At 43.3% G+C, this 23,000-nt stretch overlaps 1 protein-coding gene across 5 annotated transcripts in view; it reads right to left on the bottom strand.

Annotated features, from left to right (window-relative positions):
• Positions 1-23,000, bottom strand: part of immp2l (inner mitochondrial membrane peptidase subunit 2) — a 211,776-nt gene that overhangs the window by 37,967 nt on the left and 150,809 nt on the right. For all 5 annotated transcript variants that reach the window (XM_013264810.3, XM_013264822.3, XM_025909183.1 and 2 more), the window contains one exon: positions 1,643-1,745. In XM_013264810.3, coding sequence (XP_013120264.1) covers positions 1,643-1,745 — 103 coding nt within the window. The remainder of the gene's footprint in view (positions 1-1,642; positions 1,746-23,000) is intronic.

Below are 23,000 nucleotides of genomic sequence, written 5' to 3'. Positions count from 1 at the left end.
CTCAGCTCCTTGGACAGTTTTGCATCAGTGGGAGATCAGGGCTTTCTGTCTGGCTCTGAATGTGCTGTCCATAGTGAACGACTACTTCTTTGCTGAAAATTTTATCCCGCTCCAACCAACAGGGGAAAAACTACAAATAGCATGTAGAGAACAGGAGTCAGTATTAGAATTTTAACACTCTTCCTGCTGCGGAGAGATGAGCCTGAAACACGGCGTTAATGAAATCTTTATGCGTCTGTCAGGACGTACAAACCAGGTCTGCAGAAACATCCTGCTTTGTTAACATGCTTCTCATCTCTGCCGACTACAACAAAACGCTGAAAGACGGCACCGAAAACAAGCCGTCACTCTGGCCTCACTACGGACTCTCTGAAGCTCGGCTCCAGTCAGGAGGAGAGGACTTAAAGCCAGCTCGGTTTGGGACAGGGCAGGTGAAACCAGGCCCACAGTATGCAGCACACGTAAAGGAAACATACTGGAGTTATTTATCTGTGGATTCTCCCAAAGCTCCATGTTCTTTCTTTACCGCTTTCCTCCCATACAAACAGTACAGTGTGCTGTAGTAATGCCTTGCTCACAGGTTCATTTTTTCTCCTTCTGTTTAGGCCATAATAAAGCTTTACACCACATTTATGAACAAAATGTGAATCTCGACTTTGATAGTGAGATTTTTGTGAGACTTTGGGTCCTCATAGTCAGGTCTCTATGGCAACGCTGACGCTGAGGTGTGTGTGTCTATGATAAATTTGTTTTCAGGTTCATGTCTGTCCATCAGCCTACTGGGAGAGTAGCTAAAACTCTGCAGAGGGATTTAAAACACACCTAATTTTAAATAAACTACTGTAAAGGAATTAATTCATTATTAATTATAGTAAAGAACATTTCGATCACAGGTTTAATGAGTCGAAGCCCAGATTTGGATTCCACTGAAACATTTTAAACTTGTAGTATATGCAAGAAAACTTTAACACCACATATGGACACAAGTATGACGCAGCCTGCACACATTACACCTACAGGAGCTGCTCGACCGTTTCTGCACTCAGTGATGTCTCTGACACATTGTGCAACCAGGTAAAGATGGTGGTCGGTGTATAATTCAGTTTTTCGATGTTTGGGACTGATTGCAGGTAGCTCCAGTGATCAGGGCAGAGGTTTCCTGTCAGGATGCAACCTGACTTAGTCTAATCTGGAGGGATCATTCAAACAGACTGTTGAAGGTTTGCAGTTAATCAACATCCATTTTATAGAGTCTGACAGATGCCAACACGTAATCCACCAATGGTTTGGACCTGTGCAGGATATACTGGACAAAGGATGATGAAGATGGAGCTGCCAGGCAGGAGGAAAAGAGGAAGACCTCAGAGGAGGTTCATAGACGCAGTGAAGGAGGACGTGCAGAGGGTTGGAGTGATTGTGGGGAAATAGAAGTAAAAGAAGCAGAAGAAGTCTCTATCAGGCCATCACAGCAGCTGCAGCATCATCTGCAAAGTCATGTGTTTTTATACAGATGAAGATTAAGAGAGGTGACTCAATACTGTTTCCCTATTGTGTATCACAGACTGACTGAAAAGTCCTGAACATAGAAGTTGTTTCTACCAAAGGATGGCATCAGTGTCACTGCAGTGGGATGAGTGCTTACCGGTCCAAAGCTGTTGCTGTCCAGACTGTGGCCGTGATGATCTCCCTCGATCCAGAAGTGACCATCTGGAACTCGAACATAGCGGTTCTTGTAGCCCAGAGTCCTGAAAAGATGGAAAATAAGAGAAACTTCTAAGAAAGCAAGTTTTCAGTCAGGCGTTCATTATAAATTAATTCAATTTAATCGTGAAGACATGGTCGAGATGGCCTGCTGAAGGTCAAACCGAGCATCACAGTGGGAAAGAAAGCTGATGGAGGTAACTTTGAACTTGGCATGGTTGTTGGTGCCAGACAGACTGGTCTGACTGTTTCTGAAACAGAAAAATGCCTTGCTAATGTCAGGGGTCAGAGGAGAATGCCCTGATTGTTTCGAGCTGATAGAAAGGCAGCGGTAGGTCAAATAACCATTTGCTACAACCAAAGTCTGCAGAAGAGCATCTGTGAGTGCACAACATGTGGAACTTTGAGGCAGATGGGCTACAGCAGCAGAAGTCCACACCAGGTGTCACTGCAGCCAGCCTAAAGCTACAATTCAGAGTCTCACCAGAACTGCAAAATAGAAAAGCATTGAAACATCTTCTGAGTCTCGATTTCTGCAGCGACATTCGGACGGTAGGTCAGAGTGCGACGTGAACAACGGGAAAGCATGGATCCATCCCGCCCGATTCAGCAGAATACTTTAGGAGATTTTTTCTTGGGTCCCAACTGAGCATAATTTAAACTCTGCAGCCGACCCGAGTAATGTTTCTATGTCCATCTCTTTATGACCACAGTGAACCATGATGGCTCCACTCATGCTGAGAGGACCACAATTAAACTCCTCAATTCAAACACAGAAATACAAAATCAAATGCCTGCCATTTATATTCAGACTTCAGGCAGCATTAAATTTAATGCAACACCAGCATGGAAAAAATATTACTGTTAAACTGCAGCGATAACAGCAACTACATCCATTTTTACTGATGCATGAAATAAATCAGGTTCCCAGTATTGATGGCAATGATAATAATAGTACGAAATGTTCACCAGAATTATGATAGTTTTGCAATTTCCACTGTTTGTTTTCAGTTCAGTTTAGGGTCAGTTAGTTATTTCAGTTGGTCTAACAAATATTTTACCACACCCAGGTTTATTCTTTGATTTAATTTTCTATGACGACCCGACTCGTACCAAAACTTATGTTAACAGAACAGCTTAATGACTAGGAACAAAGCTAGCAGGCTAACTTTAGTCAGCATGATGTTATTTTTCTAATGCCTCAGTCACAATACAGTAAAAATATAATGGCAACTACTCACAATGCAACTATACAGGCTGCCTGGATGGAGGCAAGCTGTCTTACTTGGACTGACTGCAGTCACTCTCACTTTCACACTTAAAGTTCATTTACTCTGCTCAGTTGATGAGGTTGTAAACTTCAGCCTTTTCCTGTAGTTTTTTCCCAACACTGACAAAAACAACAAATGAACCAAAACAAATCTCTTTAAACCAAGTGAGAATGTTTAGTCCACTTATCCGGTCTTTAAGTCTGACATCATTAGCCATTTCTGGATCCAAATTCCACTTCAGGTCCCAAAGTCAAACGAACACTGCGGCATCACTGAGTGTTACACAATAAATAAAATCATCAGTGTTGCTGCTTTACCAGGTGTAACAATTAAGTTTAACATCCAGGCATCCATGAAAACAGAATTTATGAAATTTAACGGAGTAAGAAGTTAGCAGGAAGTTAGCTCGCTAGCTTCCACCTAAACATGATATAGCATGTTCTGACTGAGAGATTTCTGAAACAGTTCAAACGTACAGCTCTGCTATCACTTCCAACATAAATGAAGACAGAAAACTAAACAGCAGTGACGTTTGTAGGGTTACTGAAGTTGGGCTAGCTGCTATATAATGATGTGCTACGTGATCGCTAGCTAACAGCTATGTTAGCATAGCATAAACACAGTGAAGCTGGAGGATGAACGCTAACTTTTTTCCACTCGATAAAAGTTAACGCGAGGGTTCCCGATGGTTAGGGACAAATGCAATCGCATGGCAGGATGCTGTAAACGGACCAAACTTCAGTCAGGAGAACAACTGAGATAATCCATCCACAATACCAGGTTAGTCATTAATATACTGCTGCATGGGCTGTAGTTACATTGGAAGGTTTAAAAACTGAGCTTTAAAATGAAGAGCGATGATAAAAACCGAGAGAGGCCAACAGTGATCACTGACTGTTGGGACTTGTTCAGATTAAATAGAACAAGATACAAAACATGAAAACATGTTAAAAACACAACAGCCTTAATAAATGCAGAGTAGTTTGGGCCCGGAAGCAGGATTCCTACGTCATCACTTAAAGACTGGATTGGCCAGACTGCATTAATTCTACTGCTGTGCTATTCCACACTGGCCGTTTGTGTACTCTGCACATCTATGGTACCTGTTGTATCTCAGATTGCAAAACATACCCGACTACGGGAAGACGCTTTGCTCAAATTGCAGCATACACCTGGTAGTTGTGTTGAACTGAGGTCGGATCACATTCACAACATAAACAAACAGCTCTGGAGTTTATTTGGAACCTGATCGAGATGTGTTTTTGGTCCACACCAGAACAACTGTAAACTGATAGCAGACTAACTGCTGTGTCTTATCTCCATTTCAATGCCTCATTGATGCACTAAAGTCACTCTGATGACTGCAGCTGACTGCGAGTTGTCAGAGACCTGGTCCTCATCTTCAAAGGCAACATGGTAACATTTCAGAATTTTTTTATTGTGCTTTCAATCTTAACCGTTTCTGGAAACCAAACAGGAGCTCACAAAATGATCTCCAGTGGTAAACTGATCAAAGTGTTCATGTGGGAAGACAAAAAAAGAAGATGAAAATCAGGAGAAAATAGCCGTTAACGTTTTCATTAATGGTGGATCAAATTATCGCCTTCATTTCATTATCCTTAATCATCAGCCTCTGAATCATCTCCTGCAGCGTCACTTCCCTCCGTCACCTTATCGCTCAAACAAAGATCTGATCAGAGGATTCAGCCTAACAGAGGTGGTGGAGGGGGGCGGTGCTCATCTCGTCCTGCAGCCGCTTCAGTTAGCTCGTCGCGTTTATGAGGAGAAGGTCCGACGCCCTTCATCATCCCTCTGGACTGTTACGAGGCTGTTCCAACCCTGATTTATCATCCAGCTTGGGAACATTGTGAATTATAGCCTCAGTGACTTTTTAAATGGAAATTTGTCTGCAATTCCTCACGCATATGTGTGTGTGTGTGTGTGTGTGTGTGTGTAGGTTGGTCCTGCAGGCTGGCTGACCAAAGAGGCCTTGGATACATAAATATTGATTTAGCCATAGCAGCTGAATTTACTGACTCGCAAAGAAAAAGAAATAACAGAAAACAAGCTGGGACCTTTTTGCAGAAATAAAAAGGTTGCAGTTTATATGACACCAATTCTCTGCTACATTTGACAAGGAATGAGTATGAAATCTTTAAAGAACCAAGGACAATTGAGTTTACTGCATTTAGTCTTTCATTCGACTCAGCTTGGTGTGCTGGGGTGATGAATCAGAGCTACAAGAAAAAGAAATCATCATCATTTGTGGTTTAAAAATCCATCCCAGCAGTTATTTTTTGATGAAATGTAAATTTCCTAATTAACCTTTTTTCCATTAACATGCCCGGCGTGCTTCTACATCAATTAGCGCGTTCTCCACGTGTACCTTTCAAGTGGGTAAAAAGGTGCGACCTTGATGTTATCTCCACAGCAAAATTAGCAGCAGAGCTGTGGCCTCCCAATCTGTTTTTAATATCTTTAGTGCCTTTGAGCAGAATTTCACAGAAAACCTAGAGAAAGCTGCATCTTAATAATCCCAGTTTGGGAAAATGCTGCATTAGAAGCACTCGCAGCTACACTGACTGAGCTTTTACACTTAAAGTGCTGCACAAGTAAACCTACTTTCATATCTTTCGGTGTCTGGTTTTCTTTGAGGTCTTTCTGGATTACAAAAGAAAATAATATACATAATGTAAAAGGTATTTTACTGCTACAAAGCTCTCCCAGAGAGATGAAGAACATGCATTTTATAAATATACATATAACTGGATAAATGCTGCATAAGAATCTCGCAGAACTGACGGAGCTTACTGCGCTGGCTTTGAGTTCTTTGAATAAAAAAATAACATATAGAGTCATGTGGAAGTCTTCTCATGTTATGAGTACATGTTTGACTGATCCTGTTGTTATAGCTGTGTGTGTTGTAGTTTGTCATGTATGCATCATGTGGTATATTATGTAGTTTGTGTATGGACCAAATCTGGGGGTGGATGATGCAACAGTCTCCATGCTGCAGAGAATGCACTGTGGATAGTAACGGCTGCATGTTGAGGATCGCCTTTGAATTCTCAAGCACATTTAACACCATCCATCCAAGTCTCCATCCACTCATAATGAGCACGAGCGTCAGGGTGATCCTGGACTTTCATGATGTCTTTGAACTGGTCTTTTTCCAGAGTGGAACGATTGTACAGCATACATCTTTAATGACTTTAAGAAAGACAATTTGGGGTTTTTCTCTGATCCCCACGGGTCAAAAGTATACATACAGGCTCAAATATATACATATATCCCCACTAATATAGTGTTAAATAACTCTTAGCAAGTTGCTCCTCAACCAGATGTTTTTGGTACCCATCAAAATCATCCCGGCACAATCCAGTCTCATATTTTTCCACTCTTCGTAGCAGAATTGGAACACTGTCACTAAACTGTGTCCAAGTTTCAACCATCTACCTGTTGATTCGAGAAGTCGAAGAATTTAGAGTCCTCCTCCTCCATTATTCCATCCACTGTGGCTAATGTACCAGAGCCACTGGCAGCCAAACAGCCCAAAGCATGATGCTCCCGCCACCATGTTTGACAGCTGTTGCACTGTTCTTAGGTTGAAAGTCACATCTTTACTCCTCCAAACATACTTCTTGTCTTTGTGGCCAAATAGCTCAGTCTTTGTCTTGCCTGAAAACCGTACATGGACAACTGCAATAGTTTAGATTTTGCAGCAGGAGCTTCTGTCTTTGTTGGCACTCTCTCAGTCCATGGAGATGCAAAACTGGCTTCACTGTTGATGCAGGTGTTCCAGCAGTTTCCAGTTCAATTCAATCTTATTTACACAGCGCCAAATCACAAACGCCTCAAGGAGCTTTATATTGTAAGGTATACTTACAGAGAAAAACCCAACAATCATATGACCCCCTATGAGCAAGCACTTTGGTGACAGTGGGAAGGAAAAACTCCCTTTTAACAGGAAGAAACCTCCGGCAGAACCAGGCTCAGGGAGGGGCGGGGCCATCATGGCAGGCTTGAGCCTCGGTGGTTCCTAAACATCCTAACCTGAGAGGGACAGTTTGGTCTTCTTAGAGACCTCAGTAAAGCAGTGACACATCTACATAACTTGCACCAACATACAGTTGTTTGAACTGATGATCTTGAAATCTGCAATTGTTTAGAAATGGTTCAGAGAGACTTAGTTGTTTGAATCTGGTGCAGTCAATTCTTATTTTTTAAAGTCATTAAAAAAATATGCTGTGCAATCCTTCCACACTGGAACAGATCAAAGAAATCATAAAAGCTCAAAGTTACCCTGACATTCATGCTTGTGATGAAGGGGTTACATGAAGAGGATGTGGAATCTTCAATACCCCGCATCCAGGCTGACAGCTAAACAACAAGTAGCTCCAACTTTCGGAAGAAGAAACTGCTCTCAGAGCTGGAGATCGACAAGGTACAACACAAATGCTACAGCAAGGGGGGCCAGGACATCAGGTCATTCTGGGTGTCTCTCATCTACTAGCATTTCTATTAGCATCCCATCAATGGGTGCTAACTGAAGGCCAGACAGTCCTGATCCCCGAGGAACATCTACTAAGGTGATGCCCTGTCCCCACTGCCGTTCTGCGTGAGCCTGAACCCCCTCAGACTATGGAATGAAGCAGTTGTCAGCCAGCTCCTGTATGCCAAGAGTGAACGAGACATCGATTCACTGATCCACACTACCAGGATATACAGCAATGACTTTCAGACTGGAAACGCGTAGTCGGATGATAACAAAGAGAGGGAAAGTAGTCAGAACCGAGGCGCTCAAACTACCAGAAGGCAACATTGCAGACATTGAGGACAGATACAAGTACCTGGGGATCCCGTAGGCAAATGGGAACCATGAAGAGGCCACTAGGAAAGCCTCACCCCAGACCCAGCACCAAGAGACTGTATAATAAATGAAGGAATGAGGCCGGGAACTGGTAAGTGTCAGTACCACTGTTGAAGAAGAGAAAACATCCATAAGTACATCAGGAAGATGCCCGACCGTCCGTGCTCAGTGAATACCTCAGACAGCAGAAAATCAAGAAAGAGGAGCAAGGAGAGGAGGCATCATGGAAGGACAGGCCCCTGCACGGTATGTACCACCAGCAGATAGAAGTGGCTGACATCGAGAAATCCTACCAGTGGCTGGACAAAGCTGGACTGAAAGACAGCACAGAGGCACTAATCATGGCAGCACAGGAACAAGCTCTGAGGACAAGATCCATAGAGGCTGGGGTCTACCACACCAGGCAAGACCCCAGGTGCAGGCTGTGTAAAGATGCCCCAGAGACAATCCAGCACATAACAGCAGGGTGCAAGATGCTAGCAGGAACATCTGTGCCGAGTATGGCCTGTCTAAGATCCTGTGGGGTATATCTTTGCTGTGGTCTGCTGGGGGGAAGGAGGGGGGGCATCTGAGCTGGTAACACAAACTGAACAAACTGATGAGGAAGGTGGGCTCTTTGATTGTTATCCATCATGGATAATGCTGACACCCTCTGCACCACCGGCAGCTATGTCCAGTGTGTTCGTGGGGCAACTGCCTAATCTCACAGAATGAACAACTGTTTTCTCCACCCAACATGACATCCTGGTTCCTGCTGTGGGAGTGAGTTGCTCCAAAGTTTCCTGGAGAAAGTTTTAGTGGTGGAAACTCGAAGAGAGAAAACAGGCACCCAAAATAAAGAGATCTGACTCAGACCGTCCAATTTACCCAGTAACTGAGATGCAAAGTCAGAAAAAAATCATATTTACAAAACAATCACACAACTGCTTGAGAAAAGCATGATCACAAAGCTCATTGATGCTCAAAATGATCTCAGCCTCATCTAAAATATCTCATATTTTGGCTTTGTGACTCACACACAGCTCCAAGAAGCCTGTGATCCACTTAGTTTTTTTAATAACAGAGCTTCAAAAGTCTTCCGGCATGTCCCCAGAATAACCTGAGACGGACAGGATCTTGTTTCGGAGGGTTGAACTGGGACACCCTCGCCCCAAATGTACTTATCAACAGAGAAACGACAAAAAGAGCGCAGAGTGACGCCACAGACGCCTCGAAGAGCTTCCAGATGCTACAAACTGCCTCGTCATCACTGTGTGAACACAGCAGTGGATTTTTCACCGGCTCTTCTCCACAGAGGGCTGGTGTGCGTCACTAAGATGATGAGGGAGATGTTCCACTCACACACAGTCACATTTTTACTGTGACACACACACACACACCTCCTTCCATCAGTGTTAACAGCAGCTGATGGATGTTTCAGCAGAGGTTGGAAGGAGTTTAATGAGGCCGAGGTGGACAGCTGCTGAGAGATCCACACACTGGACGAGGTCAGGTAAACCTGCTGTCTGTGCTCCTGAAGGCCAGTTCAGATGATTAGGTGTTTGGACCGGACACGCCGATAACGATCATTACATCTCCATCTGTTCATGCAGAGAAATTCCAATGCTAATAAAGTTTTCCACTAATTTTCCCTCCTAATGAGTCCGCGTGTCTGCACTATGATTTCTGACATCGGCTGTCAAACGCTACAGACACAGCTCAGCGTAATTGGATAGAAATATGTGGACTGAGAGATTTACAGGTGGATTTCAGCATGTATGGATTCCTGAACAGTCCTGTGTAAAGATCAGATAGAGCACTAAAGCTGCCAGAGACACAGGATGAGCTCTTTCTGGAAGTACTTCTGATAAAAACATATGAACTCTGAAAGCTGGTGCTAAATTCATGTAGCTCTGAACAATATTTTATACAAATAAATACTGATAATTAGACATGCTTTCACAATAATTACCAATTCTAAATTGCCTGTAGATGTTATGTAAACATAAATGGTTGTTTCTCTCTGTTAGCACTGCCATGCACTCCACTTCCGATTACAAGCTGACTGCACGGGTTGGCTGGTTGGAAGGAACCTGTCTCTACTCACAGACAGACTGGCAAAGGTTTGCTGATAATTGCAAACATATTTCGACCTATCAGAATCAGTCTGCACCGACGACTGTGACTCGTCTGCGTCGCAGTTCTCAGCTCGTTGCATTCTCGTTATAAAAGCAAGGTTGCTGAGCTCCTTTGTCATTCTGCAGTTAATTCCCTTCTTTAAGAGCTGCTTTAATTCTTGATGTCGCAGATTCAACAAGGAAGCTTTCCTCAGAGATTTTGGTGCATGATGACATCACACAGTCACTGATAATGAAAATCTCCCATAAAATCACATCTTTAAGGCGCTCTACTGCAGCGGTCCCTAACCTTTTTTTCAGGTTTATGTCCAACAGTATCCGACAATAATACAGAAAATTTATTCATAACACACGGGAAAAGACCCAGGGAAACTGAGTTAACGATAAAAACCCTGAAAACCATAGATATCACACCCGAGCCTCAACTCTCGTGGCCTGGTACCAAACGACTCACGGACCAGTACCGGTCTGTTTCCCAGGGGTTGCGAACCACTGCTCTACTGGACTGAGATCTGTGCCTGTGGGAGTAATTTGGGTACAATGAACTCATCGTCATGTTCCAGATGCACAAGATAGTCTGTGGCGCGGTGTGTTATCCATCAGAAGAAGGAGAAGGGATGTACATGGTCAGCAACAACACTTGGGTAGGCTGTGGAGTTCTGAGCGCCCCAGTGTGTGCCAGGAAAATATCCCCACACCATCACACCAGCAGCAGCCTGAACTGTTGACGCAGGGCCGGATGGAGCCAAGCTTTCATGCTGTTTAAACCAAACTCTGCTCCTACCATCTGAAGCTCGCACGTTTTTCCATTATGGGATTGTGTGAATTGTTTCCTGAGTTTCCCATTCTTAGGAACGGTCTCAGTGTGCTCTTCTGCTGCTGTAGTCCATCTGCTTTGAGATTGCTGCCATTTGATTGGCTGTTTAATGTACAAAATAAAGTAAAGCTGTCGATGAAGAATTAAAATGAATCAGTGAAAACACAAAAGAGGACGAACTTTAGCTCGTGTGATGATCAGAGCATCGATTAAAGGTTTTGGCAGACTTCAGGTTTTCAGATCTCAAACTGTAGTACTGGCTGTACTACTAAAATCATCCAGCGTGTATATCATCTCCATCTCCTGATTCAGATGGTAACATCACACATGCAGCACCCACATGATGCATCAGGTCACATCAGCTAACACTGTGACACAGAAAGCGACCGCGCTCTGACAGGCAGCACGCAGCAGCCTGCGAACCAGCAAACACCATAGATCTCATTCAGTGAGACCCTGCAGCAGCGTGGCAGACACTGAGAGGAAGTGGCAGATCGTACCGCCGCATTCATGTATCATAACACGCCATTGTCATGAGATTCAACCTGGCAGCTGTTGGAGTCAGACGCCTCTGTGCAAATTACAGGTCACCTGCTGGTGATGGGACGAATAATTAACCATCCTGTGATGGGTTTCATATGAGAGGCGGCGCTGATTACGCCCAGCCGGTACCACCCTATCAGGTCAGCATGAATCACAGCTGAGCCCAGAGACGCCCGCCACATACAAACAACAGCTTCACAGACTCCGCTCCAAACTCGCTACTCGTAAATCTCCTGTTGGTGCTGTCAGGACACACAAAGTGCTACCTGTGGCCCGCTGCAGGAGAATCGGCTGATCTGAATTAACAGCAGCACATAAATAAAGTTTATTTGTCTGTTAAAGCTTTAAAGGTCTCCTTCCAGCAGGAAGCAGACGCCACTGACATGAAGAGTCGCTCCTGCTCCAACAAAGCGATTCACACAATAACGTGTTAAATAATGTCTTCATACGGGAAAGAAGTCTTTAATTTGCACATAGAAAGCTCACGAGTCCTTCACCAGTTTAAACTGCAGATGAACCTTTATGGACCAAACAACCAACACCCCCATATGTCTGGAAGAAACTCGAGGTTAAAGGGCAAATTTACAACTAAAACCACCATGCTCGCTGTCCTTGTTGCAGGATGGTGAGATTGGCTTTACTCTGACAGAGAGCCAATCACTGCTTTCAAAAAGCGAAGATGGTGTTGGTCAAAATGCTGAAGTAGAAGCTCAAAAATGAGACTTTACTGACCACCTTTTACATTTATAACATGGTTCATAGCTGTCTGTCCATTTTAAAGCAGATGCCACATTTTAGGTTTAAGTGCCAGTATTTTTCCATCCAATCAAATGTGTATCCTGGTCTCCTGCTATGGTGAAACACTTCACCCAGGAAGTGTCCAGGAGGCATCCTATCCTATCAAATCACCTCAAATGTCTTCTTTTGAAGGAGGAGCAGCAGTTCTACCCTGAACTCCACCTGAATGATCACTCTCCTCACCCTGTCTCTGAGGCTGAGCCCGATTTCCCCGAGCTCATTCTGTTCAGTCAACACTCGTGCTGGTGATCGGGGTAAGTAAAGAATGCATTAGCTTTGGTGCTACGATGCTCCACTCATCTCCTGATCTTCTCATGAACAACATAAGCTTCTTGACTCTAGGCGGCAGCTTAATGTGGACTTTTCCAGCTTTTCAGTTTTGACTGTCTGGATCTTGGTGTTCAGAAACCAGACATTGACTTTTAATTAATTTAATAACAGGAGGCTCATTCACACCGATATCTCTGTTATCATCAGTAGTGGTATACCATGGTCCCTTAACAGGAGTAAATTAAGAAATGTCATATCAGAGTGATTAAGCACATTATAAGCTCTCATCAAGGAGTCCTGCAGCAATTTTCCAAAAGATAAGAAAGCCATAATAAATTCCCAGATCTGCACACAATGTTGTAGAGGCGTGTCAACCAAGACAGCCGACAACATCCAGAGCCTTTAGGAACTCGGGGTGAATCATTCACTCCAGGCACCAAGCAGCTGTTTAATCGCCTTAATGCTGGTTCTGTTGGCTTCATCAGGTGGTGGCCTCCAGATCGCACTGGAGTGGGTAGCAGTCGAGTGTGAATGAGAATTAGCACCTCCAAGTCTGAGGCCTGGTTCTCAACTGCAAATGGGTGGAGTGCCCACTCTGGGTCAGGGACGAGTACCTGGCCCAAGTGGAGGAGTTTAGGTATCTCTGCGTCTAGTTCATGAGTGAGGGGAGCGAGAAATTGACAGATGGATTGGTGAAGTGGCTGCAGCGATACGTATGCTGTGCCGGGCTGTTGTGGTGAAGAGAGAGCTGAGAGTGAAAGTTGTTGATTTAGCTGTTGATCTACGTCCCCACCCTCACCTGTGGTCACGAGCTCTGGGTAGTGACCGAAAGAACAAGATTGTGGATCGAAATCGAAAATCAGCTTCCTCTGAAGGGTAGCTGGGCTGTCCCTTAGAGATGGGGTGAGGAGTTCAGTCATTTGGGAGGGTCTCAGAGTAGAGATGCTACAGAGGAGGCAGCTCAGGTGGTTTGGGCATGTCGAATTAGGAGGTGGTCCTGGGGTAGGCACAGGACACGCTTGACAGATTATGTCTCTCGGCTGGCCTGGTAACACCTCGGTGTTCCTGTGGATAAGCTGGTGGAGGTGACTGAGAAGAGGCAAGTGTGGGCTGCTCTGCTTAGGCTGTTGCACCTGAGCACAGGTGAGCAGTAAAAAATTGATGGAAGTAATTAAATAAACAACAAATAATTTGGTATAATAATGGTACATTTGGGGTGTAATTTTAGCTCTCTTTGGTCAAACCTTCTCTAAAATACTATAACGTGCAAAGACAAAACAAAAACATGAAGAAATATAAAAAGGAGACAAAATCTTATCATTACTGGGTCCATGAGACATCTGTATGTGCATTTTTATTGGGAAAAGGGGGGGGGGGGGGGGCTGTTTGCCTGTTTACCATTGGCTCTGCTGTTTTTCTGAGTATCAGAGGGAGGACAGAAAAAATAGCCCAGTGGAGCAGTGTTGGTTTTTAATTGCATTGCTTGTCTCATTCTTCAGCTAATGTGGAGGCTTAATGGACTCTGCTGGCCTCGGCTTCAGAACAGATGACAGCTCGTCAAGGTGATTGACAGGCGTGGGGGCGGAAATTTGACCGAGTCCATTTGAAGGAGAACTAAGAATAGGCCAACTGTCTCAAGACATAAACTTTAAAGATAATTCAGCAGTGAATCATCAAGAAGAGGAAACTGCTCCTCTTTGCTCAAACTGTTTGTGCACTGACTCAGTGTAACTGCAGTTTTTACTGAAAGACTTCATGGCATAAGAAAAAAATTAAAGGTGTAATTAATAACAGCAGGGCAGCTTTTCAGTTACCCAGGAATAGAGAGGTTTTTGTTGTGTGACCCATTTCTAATCAGACCCAACCCACAGTTGGTGAAAACACGATAAAAAGCAGCTAAGAGTAAATAATAATGAACACACGTGAGATCAAACTCCAGCTGTGGTTTAAACCCAAACCAGCTGAATATAACAAGGTGGTTTTAATGCTTTTAATGCCTTTGCTGCCTAAACCACACAGTTTGAACCACATATTTTTGTTGGGCAAACCTGACCAAGACATTTTGTTGCTTAAACCGCATCAGAAGCAAAAATGTTGGCCTCTAGCAGTCCTTCAAACTCCTTATGTCTGTCAGTTCTTAATTGTAAGCCTGTAGGGTATAAAAGCGCTATAGAAGAGCTAGTCCATTTACATTGCATGAGACAGCTCTAAACAAGGCTAGCCAATCCTAAGGAGATTTGCTTGACGAGCTAGCAGACTTCCCATAGTATGGTTACTACTATCCTTCTCAAAACCAGTCCAAGTCTGTGTCACGTCTTTATGTCGATGAAAATCAACTCAGCCAAAGGTTTAATTATTTGAGAGTTTGCCGAGTTGTGCCAAAGTTTCTTTTCTTTGAATTTCCGGGTTAAAAATAAAGACAGCGATGCTAATGGCCACAGAGAATGTCTGGGGACAGACGCTCTCGGTAATAAATAAAAGGCCTTCTAACGTTGAGACGGTGATGTTTAGGAAGTTGCTGTATTAGAGCCAGTAGCCGGGGCTGCTCTGTTCCCCTGCTGTGTCTCATTATCTGAACTATGGAGCTCATTTCCTCACAAGAACGCTGCGTAACAGGGCTGAGAACAGCTCCCACTTCCTCCTGAAGGAAATCCAGGAAAAAGAGCATGACTCACGCACACACTCACATCACACACTCACACACACTGTGCACTCATACAAGAATGTATAAATAGCAATCTGCAGCCTAACTTTCACGTGTTCTTTATATTTGGTTCAATAATGCAATTTCAAGACTTAATGTAGTGTCAGGAAAATTCAGTCTGATTTAAATAGCAGATCTGTGTCCATAATGCACCAAAAGGTTTCCTCCAAACCGTCGGTCCCACAGCTTGGACCGACGGTTGGACCAAAGTGGGTCATCGACAGAATGGCTGAAAAAGGAAAGAATCGAGCTGCTGCAATGGTCCAGTCAAGAGTGCAGAGCTCAGAGAGCCGTGCATGAATAAATGCTGCAAATCTCAATGACATGAAGCAACCCTGTGAAGGAGACCTGGGGCCTGTTCTTCGTACCTCGCTTACTACATCCAAGATCAAATGACACATCCAAGATCAAATCATCGCGCTAACTTTGAGCTCGCTAATCCGGTTCTCCGAACGCACCTGTTGTTGACGATGAGTATAGCTGGATGAAGTAATCTGAGATCACTGGGTGGCTTAAAAGGGGCTACGCATCGATAGTAGAAACATTGATCGGCAACCCTGTGATTGGTCGGCGAAGATGTCGAAGGAGCGCGCACAGTATTTTACGGCAGCAGAGCAAGAACTCTTGATTGAGGGATATCAGGAGTTTCAGAGTTTAATTAAAACGCAGGGGAACACTGCAAAGGCTGCAAAAGCAAGGAGAGAGGGCTGGCAGAAAGTTGCTGACAAATTAAACTCGTAAGTGATCCATGATATTACATTATATCATGTGATATTATATTATACCATATTATATTATATTACATCATATCCCCTTCCACATTAGAACCACAACAGGACCCACTAGAACATGGGAACAAGTAAAAGTGAAATATAAGAATATTCTACAGAATGGTAATATTTATCACTTATATTGCTTTTAGTCTCTTGAAAAGAGACCCTGGAATAATCTGTTTGTTTGTTTATAACAGCAACCAAGAAAAGGGCAGAGCAAATAAAGACAGGTGGTGGTCCTGCACCCCCTCGTCACACCCCTTTTTGTACTGTGACATTTATTGACATTGTGGGTTTTTTTGTGTGTAGTTTGACATAACACTCCATCACTTTTACCTGTTCCCATGCAAGGGGTGACTGAAGCATGCACAGTAAGTCGGGAGTAAGTATATACAGTACAGTAAGTATATATATATATATATATATAGAGAGAGAGAGAGAGAGAGAGAGAGAGAGAGAAAGTAAATAATACCCTCACGGGAGAATCGATATCTCTCTATGAGCACACTGTCGCGCTGAGCTAAAGGATCCTGTCTATCCCGCAATATACGCTAAATTCTGTAAACTCTCCTTATCAATCTTGCACCTTCCTTGCTCGCGTACAAACGGACAGGACATGGCTGCGACAGACTTCCCAAATCCACCTTCGCTTTTATAGCCGTGGTCTCTCATCTTGATTGCACGTAGTAATTTACTATTACTACTCTAAAATATGAATTACATCTGACATGATCTACTACATGTAATAGAATGATTAATAGTACATTTCCCTTTTTTTCGGAAATGACCTGTATGTATCTGTATGAAATCAATAAAAGAATCAAATACATTATCTTTAGTTACATTGATAATATTTATTTATGGTAAAACAGTAGCGAAATATCGCTCTTGCTTTCATATAACTGCAGCGGACATACCTGAGAGGCCGCGATCTAATCCTGTTTACATAAAGTAAACCTGCTCCCGAGCAGGTTTACGCTTACGGATCTGTTGCTATGACAGCAAGTCCCAGATGAGCTTCGGAGAACCGAACGATCCAAGATCACGCGAAATCGTCAACATTCAAATCCGGCTAACTTACTTAGCGAGGTACGAAGAACAGGCCCCTGGTTTTACTGCACTACACAATGTGATGGCTGCTTGGGCTGGGAGTGCCTGAGGTGTAAAGGACCACGAGCACTAAGAAGAAGTTTAAACTCCAACCTGACATTTTAAATATCACAGGCAAGTGGTCGACTACACTCACGAGCTTGGATCTATAAATGATCCCACTGACTCGTACATCTTTCCACAGTTTAATTTTGCAGAGCTGCTCGAGACTCGTAAGCCTCCACTGTTTATCTGATGTGTGTACATGATCGTGTCGACTGGCATCACATGAGTTTCTGGTAATCCTTTGCTGTGATCCCATCTGCGTGTTGGGTCCTTGCTGTACACGACTAGTTTCCAGTTTGAGGCAAAAAAGAGACAAAAAAAGCTCGACTTTTAGCAGAACAGCTTCCACACTGCTCTCAGCACTCTGACATGTTAGTTTCATGGTGTGCTGCACCAAAATCCTTTTCTCTAATGTGTTCACCCTCCTGGTAAATGCAGCACAACACATGATGCCCACGATTCTGCTCCCATTATCAGCGGGAGCTGCTTTATTGTCAATGCAATAAGGTGATGCATCTTGTAGACAAACACTTTAATCTAAAAAAAAGAAAAGAAAATGTTGAACATTGAGGCTCGAAATGTAAAAGAGAGGAGGTGAGCGATGGGAAGTAAAGGTCCAGCAGGCCGTGAATCAGCCTGAACTCACTGATAATGGCATTTATTCCCACATACCTGAATGACACAGTTTAAAAAGTTAAACAGTGTACAAAGTGTTGGTCAGAAGGGTGTGTACCCATGAATCATAATGTGAGACGGTTAATGGGAGAGGAAACCCTGCAACAGACTGGCGATCTGTCCAGGGAGTACCACACCTCTCGCCAGCTAATAGGCTCCATGACCCTGAGTTAGAGAAGCAGAAGATAGATAGATAGATAGATGGAAGGAAGATAGATGGATGGATGGAGAAAAAGAACAAAGAACAAATTTCTCCAGAAATCAATTTTAAGGTTCTGGTTTTTCTCCGGTTTGACTTTGTTAGGCTGACAAGAATCCAGGACAAATTTACAACCTGGGAACTAGAAACACACTCATGGAGTGGCGCCAGCCTTCAGCCGGTGTGCACATGGCTGGATAAATGTATAAAAGCTGAAGGATGCTTGAAAAACGTAAAAAAAAAGAAGGTTTGATCCTGTGATTTGACGTATAAAAAGCTGAAACTCTACTCAGTTTGAATCTGGGTCTAAGGAGCTTGTTAAGAAACGCATCTGCACGCTTTTCTTTCCAAGCTCCTTAGACTTCGATCACCTGGATGATTGAGAACCTTCACAGATGAATCAGGGTATGGTTTTCCTTTAAATCACTGCTGATGAAAGCTGTGTCTCCGGCTCACGAGCTTAGTGGAAGAGTGCACAGCATCCGAGTATCAGGCAGCGAGAGTGCTCGTAGTCCACATTCACAGGGTCGTGCACCATGAGTTTGTCCCCAAGTGTCAGAACTCAGAGTGTTCCCGTCACTTCCTGAGGTGTCTTAACCACAAACTGCACGAACCGTGGCGCCCGCTGTTTTAACACCAACGCAACACTCACACCAGATTTCACTCTTTGCACTCTCTCTTCAAAGACAAACCCAAGTTGAGGGTTCACATCATATAGTATCTTTAATATTTATGTAAAATTTCAGGAGGCGAATTGAAAAAAAGGGTTTTTTCTTGTTATCTGCTTGGTTCATTTTCTCACAGTTTCAGGGCATCGTTTTTTCCGGTTGTGATAACTTGAATAGCAAACCTGGCTGTTCAAACACAGCTGAGGCAACTGTACGCAGCTGTATGACCACAGGCCATCGTCAAATGAGTGGTCAAACAGAGGGTGTAATTGGCCTCTACAAATGGTGTCAGATAAAGTGTGTCTGACAATATGCTGGTGAATATATGAACGTATCGCTTCACGTCCACTACGTAAAGCAATTTCATGCATTAAAAAATATATCCTGGAAACTGAGAGGCTGGAGACTGGGATGATGTAAGGCAGGTGGCTGGATGAGAGCGAATATTCAAAGAAACGTGGCAATAAAGACGGTGGAGAGAAATACTGAGGCCAAAAAGTCTGGAGAAAACTTTATCTTTGTCTTTATCTTGAGATCCTGGAATGGCAGAAAATAGTCCATGAAGAAAAGATTTAGAGCCACGACAAAGTCAGGAAAACTCTAAAATGGGTTAGGCTTTTTATAAAGACGTTCAGGACGTCACAGAGGGCAGAGAGGAGCTAACTGGATAAAACTGATAAAATCAGTGAGGCTAAAGTCTGGAGGAGAGAAACAGTCAGCTGACAGCCAGAGGCGGACCAAAGAGACAAAGGAGGAGCAGCCGGCTCTGGACTTTATGCTTTTCTGGAAGACAAAGAGTTCTGATGACAACTGACAAAAATCAGTTTTAATCTATAAACACTCTGATTCTTCATCTGAAGCCCGACGTTGATGATTCAACAATGTCACAGACATCCACAGAGTTATCCCCTCTCCTGTCCATCAAACACCTGCCACAGCGACTGGATGGACGTGATCTTTTGTGAGTCAGTCTGAAAGTGTCATCACAGAGACTTTGGCGTCCTCTGGAGCTGACAGAAGAGCAAAAACGCTGTCGATGGGAGGATTTACTCCCAGCTTACACTACAGAGATGATGTTCTTGACAGCAAAAGCTGCACCAGGAAGAGGAGGAGCAGGTGTTTGGTAAATTTCTATCAACAGTAGTGATGATTGGAGACTCTGCTTGTTCAGGATGTTTAAAAATCTGAAGGAAACTCTAACGTGAGAATGAGATGTTCAGGATAAAGTGTTAGAGGCCTTCCAAGTTTTCTATAAATAGTGAAAAAACCCAAAGATTCATTCATTACATGATTCTGATTCTACTTTTTTCCTCCTTTTAATTTCTCTATTCTTGTATTTAGTTTTCTGTAGATTCTAGAGACCAAGATGCCTCATTGAAGTCCAGGGTTCATGCTACACGTGAGGCAAACCGAACAGGCCGGGGAAGAATCAAGCATCAGTGGAATTAATGAGCAAGTCTAATGTCCTAAATTTCAGCCTTTACCTGTCTTTGGTTCACACAGGTGTTAGTTTCAGTATTGATTGGCTGTTAGCTTCTCTTCATTGGCTCACTATGAAATCAATACTTTAAAATCTTTTTCACACAAAGCATTCAATGATCAAGTCCCCTCATACCCAAATGACCTTGTAGTACCATATCACCCTATTAGAGCACTTCGCTCTCACACTGCAGGCCTACTTGTTGTTCCTAGTATTTAAAAGTAGAATGGGAGGCAGAGCCTTCAGTTTTCAGGCCCCTCTTCTGTGGAACCAGCTTCCAGTTTGGATTCGGGAGACAGACACTATCTCTACTTCCAAGATTAGGCTTCAAATCCCCCCAAATGTTGATTCTGCTCACCTGGACGTAGCGTTTTGGCAAAGGATTGCAAATTACTGCTGTCTAACTTAGAAACTCAGATTTCCAGCAGGTTGCAATCAATCTGAGTCAGTCTGCACCGATGAAGTCTGCTCGTCTGAGGAACTCGATCCAACTGCTGCAAACTGGTTGTATTCTGGTTATGTTGCTATATAAAAACGATGTTGCTGAGCATCTAATTCATATTTCAGTTAAATCTTGATTCTGCAGCAACTACATGATGATTTGTGGAGGAAGTTCTGAGTTTGAGTTTCAAAGCTACGATGTTCTCGATTCTGAATTTTTACTGTGACTTTCTGTGTATGGAGACTTCACGACTTTTTAGTTTGAGGTGATTTATGTTGAAATATAGAAAATCATTCCTGTGGTGGTAAATATATGTGCAAAAACATCACAGAATAAGAAGAAAGTCTTTGACTGCATACATAAATAATTTAAGTAGTGGCTTAAATGTCTCCCTGTATTATTTCACGATTAATCATCACAAAAAGCAGGAAAAAGTTATGTTTTAAGGGGCGTAGTGATGTGCTGATTTATCCCATTCAGAAGAGATTTTCAGACACTTTTCCATGTTTTATGTGAGTTATTGAGACACGCTCAGTTGTTGAAAATGTCACTCAGTAACCCCTGACTCATTAAACTGGGCTGAATCTGACGAACGCTGGCATGTTCGTTTATTTCGCTTGTTTTCATTATTCAGTTGGAGGCGACGAAAAGAGATGAGAATGAAGCGGTTATGAAATTAATGGCAAGTTCGCGTCTGCCTACATTTTCATTAAACTAACAGTTATCAGGGAAAAGTCGGTGAAAACTGTATGAAAGCTGCAAAAACAATTAAAATTTCCACCTCCGGTGATTCCCCACAGCTGTTTTTAATTTCAGAGAAATGAATGCAACTCTGACGCTATGGCAGGAACACATGAAGCACGCGACACACATTTTAAACCTTTTTTCTTAAAGTACGGTCTTACAGTTTCGGCTGTGTTAGCAGATGATGGGAAAGTTAGTTCCTCCAACACAAAGGCCACCGAGGTGATCAGATCAGGATCTCCGACCTCTGTTTGTGATGGTTTCTCTGTTATCTGGTTCTGTTTTCATTTTCCTTGCTTTTTCCTTGTCCTTTGTGTGGTTAAACACATATTCTTGGATTTTATTTATTCTTTTGCCTCCTGTGTTCTCCAACTTTGATGTACTTCTTGTTTTATTTTGAAGGACTGACCCTCATGTGGTTGTCTTTCCTTTTACTTCCACTTTCTTAAGAGCTTATCCAAGCCTATCCCAGCTCTTATAAGACAAGAGGTGAGGCACGCTACGGGCCAGCCTCACACTGCACACTTGTAAGGGTGCTTCTTCCTTCTGTCTTCCTTCTCTCACCCCAACCGGTCACAGCAGATGGCCCTGCCCCTCCCTGAGCCTGGTTCTGCCGGAGGTTTCTTCCTGTTAAAAGGGAGTTTTTCCTTCCCACTGTCGCCAAAGTGCTTGCTCATAGGGGATCATATGATTGTTGGGTTTTTCTCTGTATGTATTATTGTAGGGTCTGCCTTACAGTATAAAGCACTTTGAGGCAACTGTTCTTGTGATTTTGCGCTGTGTAAATAAAACTGAATTGAATTGAACTAGTTCTACTAACACTGAGATTAACTAAAATAATACTGAGAGGACGAAGAAGGAGGAGGAGGAGGGAAAGAGAGAAAAGAAAAAGAAATTAAATATAGATGAATGAAAATGAAAATATGAATAGAAATAAAAGATGGGTCGTCTGGGGATGGCACATTGGGGGGTACCGTGGTGTTTGAGAGAAGGGGAGGTGCCATCATTGGCTGGTCAGAAGGGTTTTTGTTCTTTTTTTGATAATTATTCTTTTATCTTTCATGGTGTTGTTGTTACCCTTATCTGGACCATTTAGAGACGCTTCACTTGGACACTACGGAGGGAGCCTGTTTATTACTGGTTAGTGGACTGTTTTCCAGTATCTATCAGTGTCCTGGGGTATCAACCCTGTGACTCCCATGTGACTCTTCCCAGGTTTAGGTTATGCCCTGTGTTTCTTATCTGGGCCTCCTGCCGTCTCTGGCGGTTACCCTTGCAGGAGCATGCTCTGTGTCTTTAAGCTTCTTCTGGGCCTCGCCACAGCTGGACATCCCAGTGTCCACTCCTGCTCCTCCCCAAAGCAGTTCACTCTCAGCAGCTCCGTCCGTGGGCTAACAGATGGGTGTCTGGCAGCTAAAGATACGGCTTCAGCTCCTTCACTGCATGCTGTTTTCCCCTGAGTTAAAGTGATTAGGAAAAAGATGTTTCACTTCCTGATTAAATACGTTTTTTAATTAGACTATTTTGTAAATAAGAGCCGATCAAAATACGGGATACTGTCTCAGTGTGTGGGACAGAAGGATAAGACATTAAAATGTTATGCAGTCCCACATAAAGAGAGACACACCTAAAGGCGACAGTTATTTAAATAGAGGAACGTTACTGTTAGTGTAGACCACCTGCAGATAATCAGAGTCTGAGAGGTTTCAGACTGGCAGGAAGGACGTGTCCCGTCATCGTAAAGACTAAAAATATGGTGACAGCAAAAGTCTG

Source organism: Oreochromis niloticus, linkage group LG7 (assembly GCF_001858045.2).
Source record: "Oreochromis niloticus isolate F11D_XX linkage group LG7, O_niloticus_UMD_NMBU, whole genome shotgun sequence".
NCBI classification, from domain to species: Eukaryota; Metazoa; Chordata; class Actinopteri; order Cichliformes; family Cichlidae; genus Oreochromis; species Oreochromis niloticus.
The sequence above is the reverse complement of the archived record's forward strand: the minus strand, read 5'-3'. Positions and strand labels throughout refer to the sequence as shown.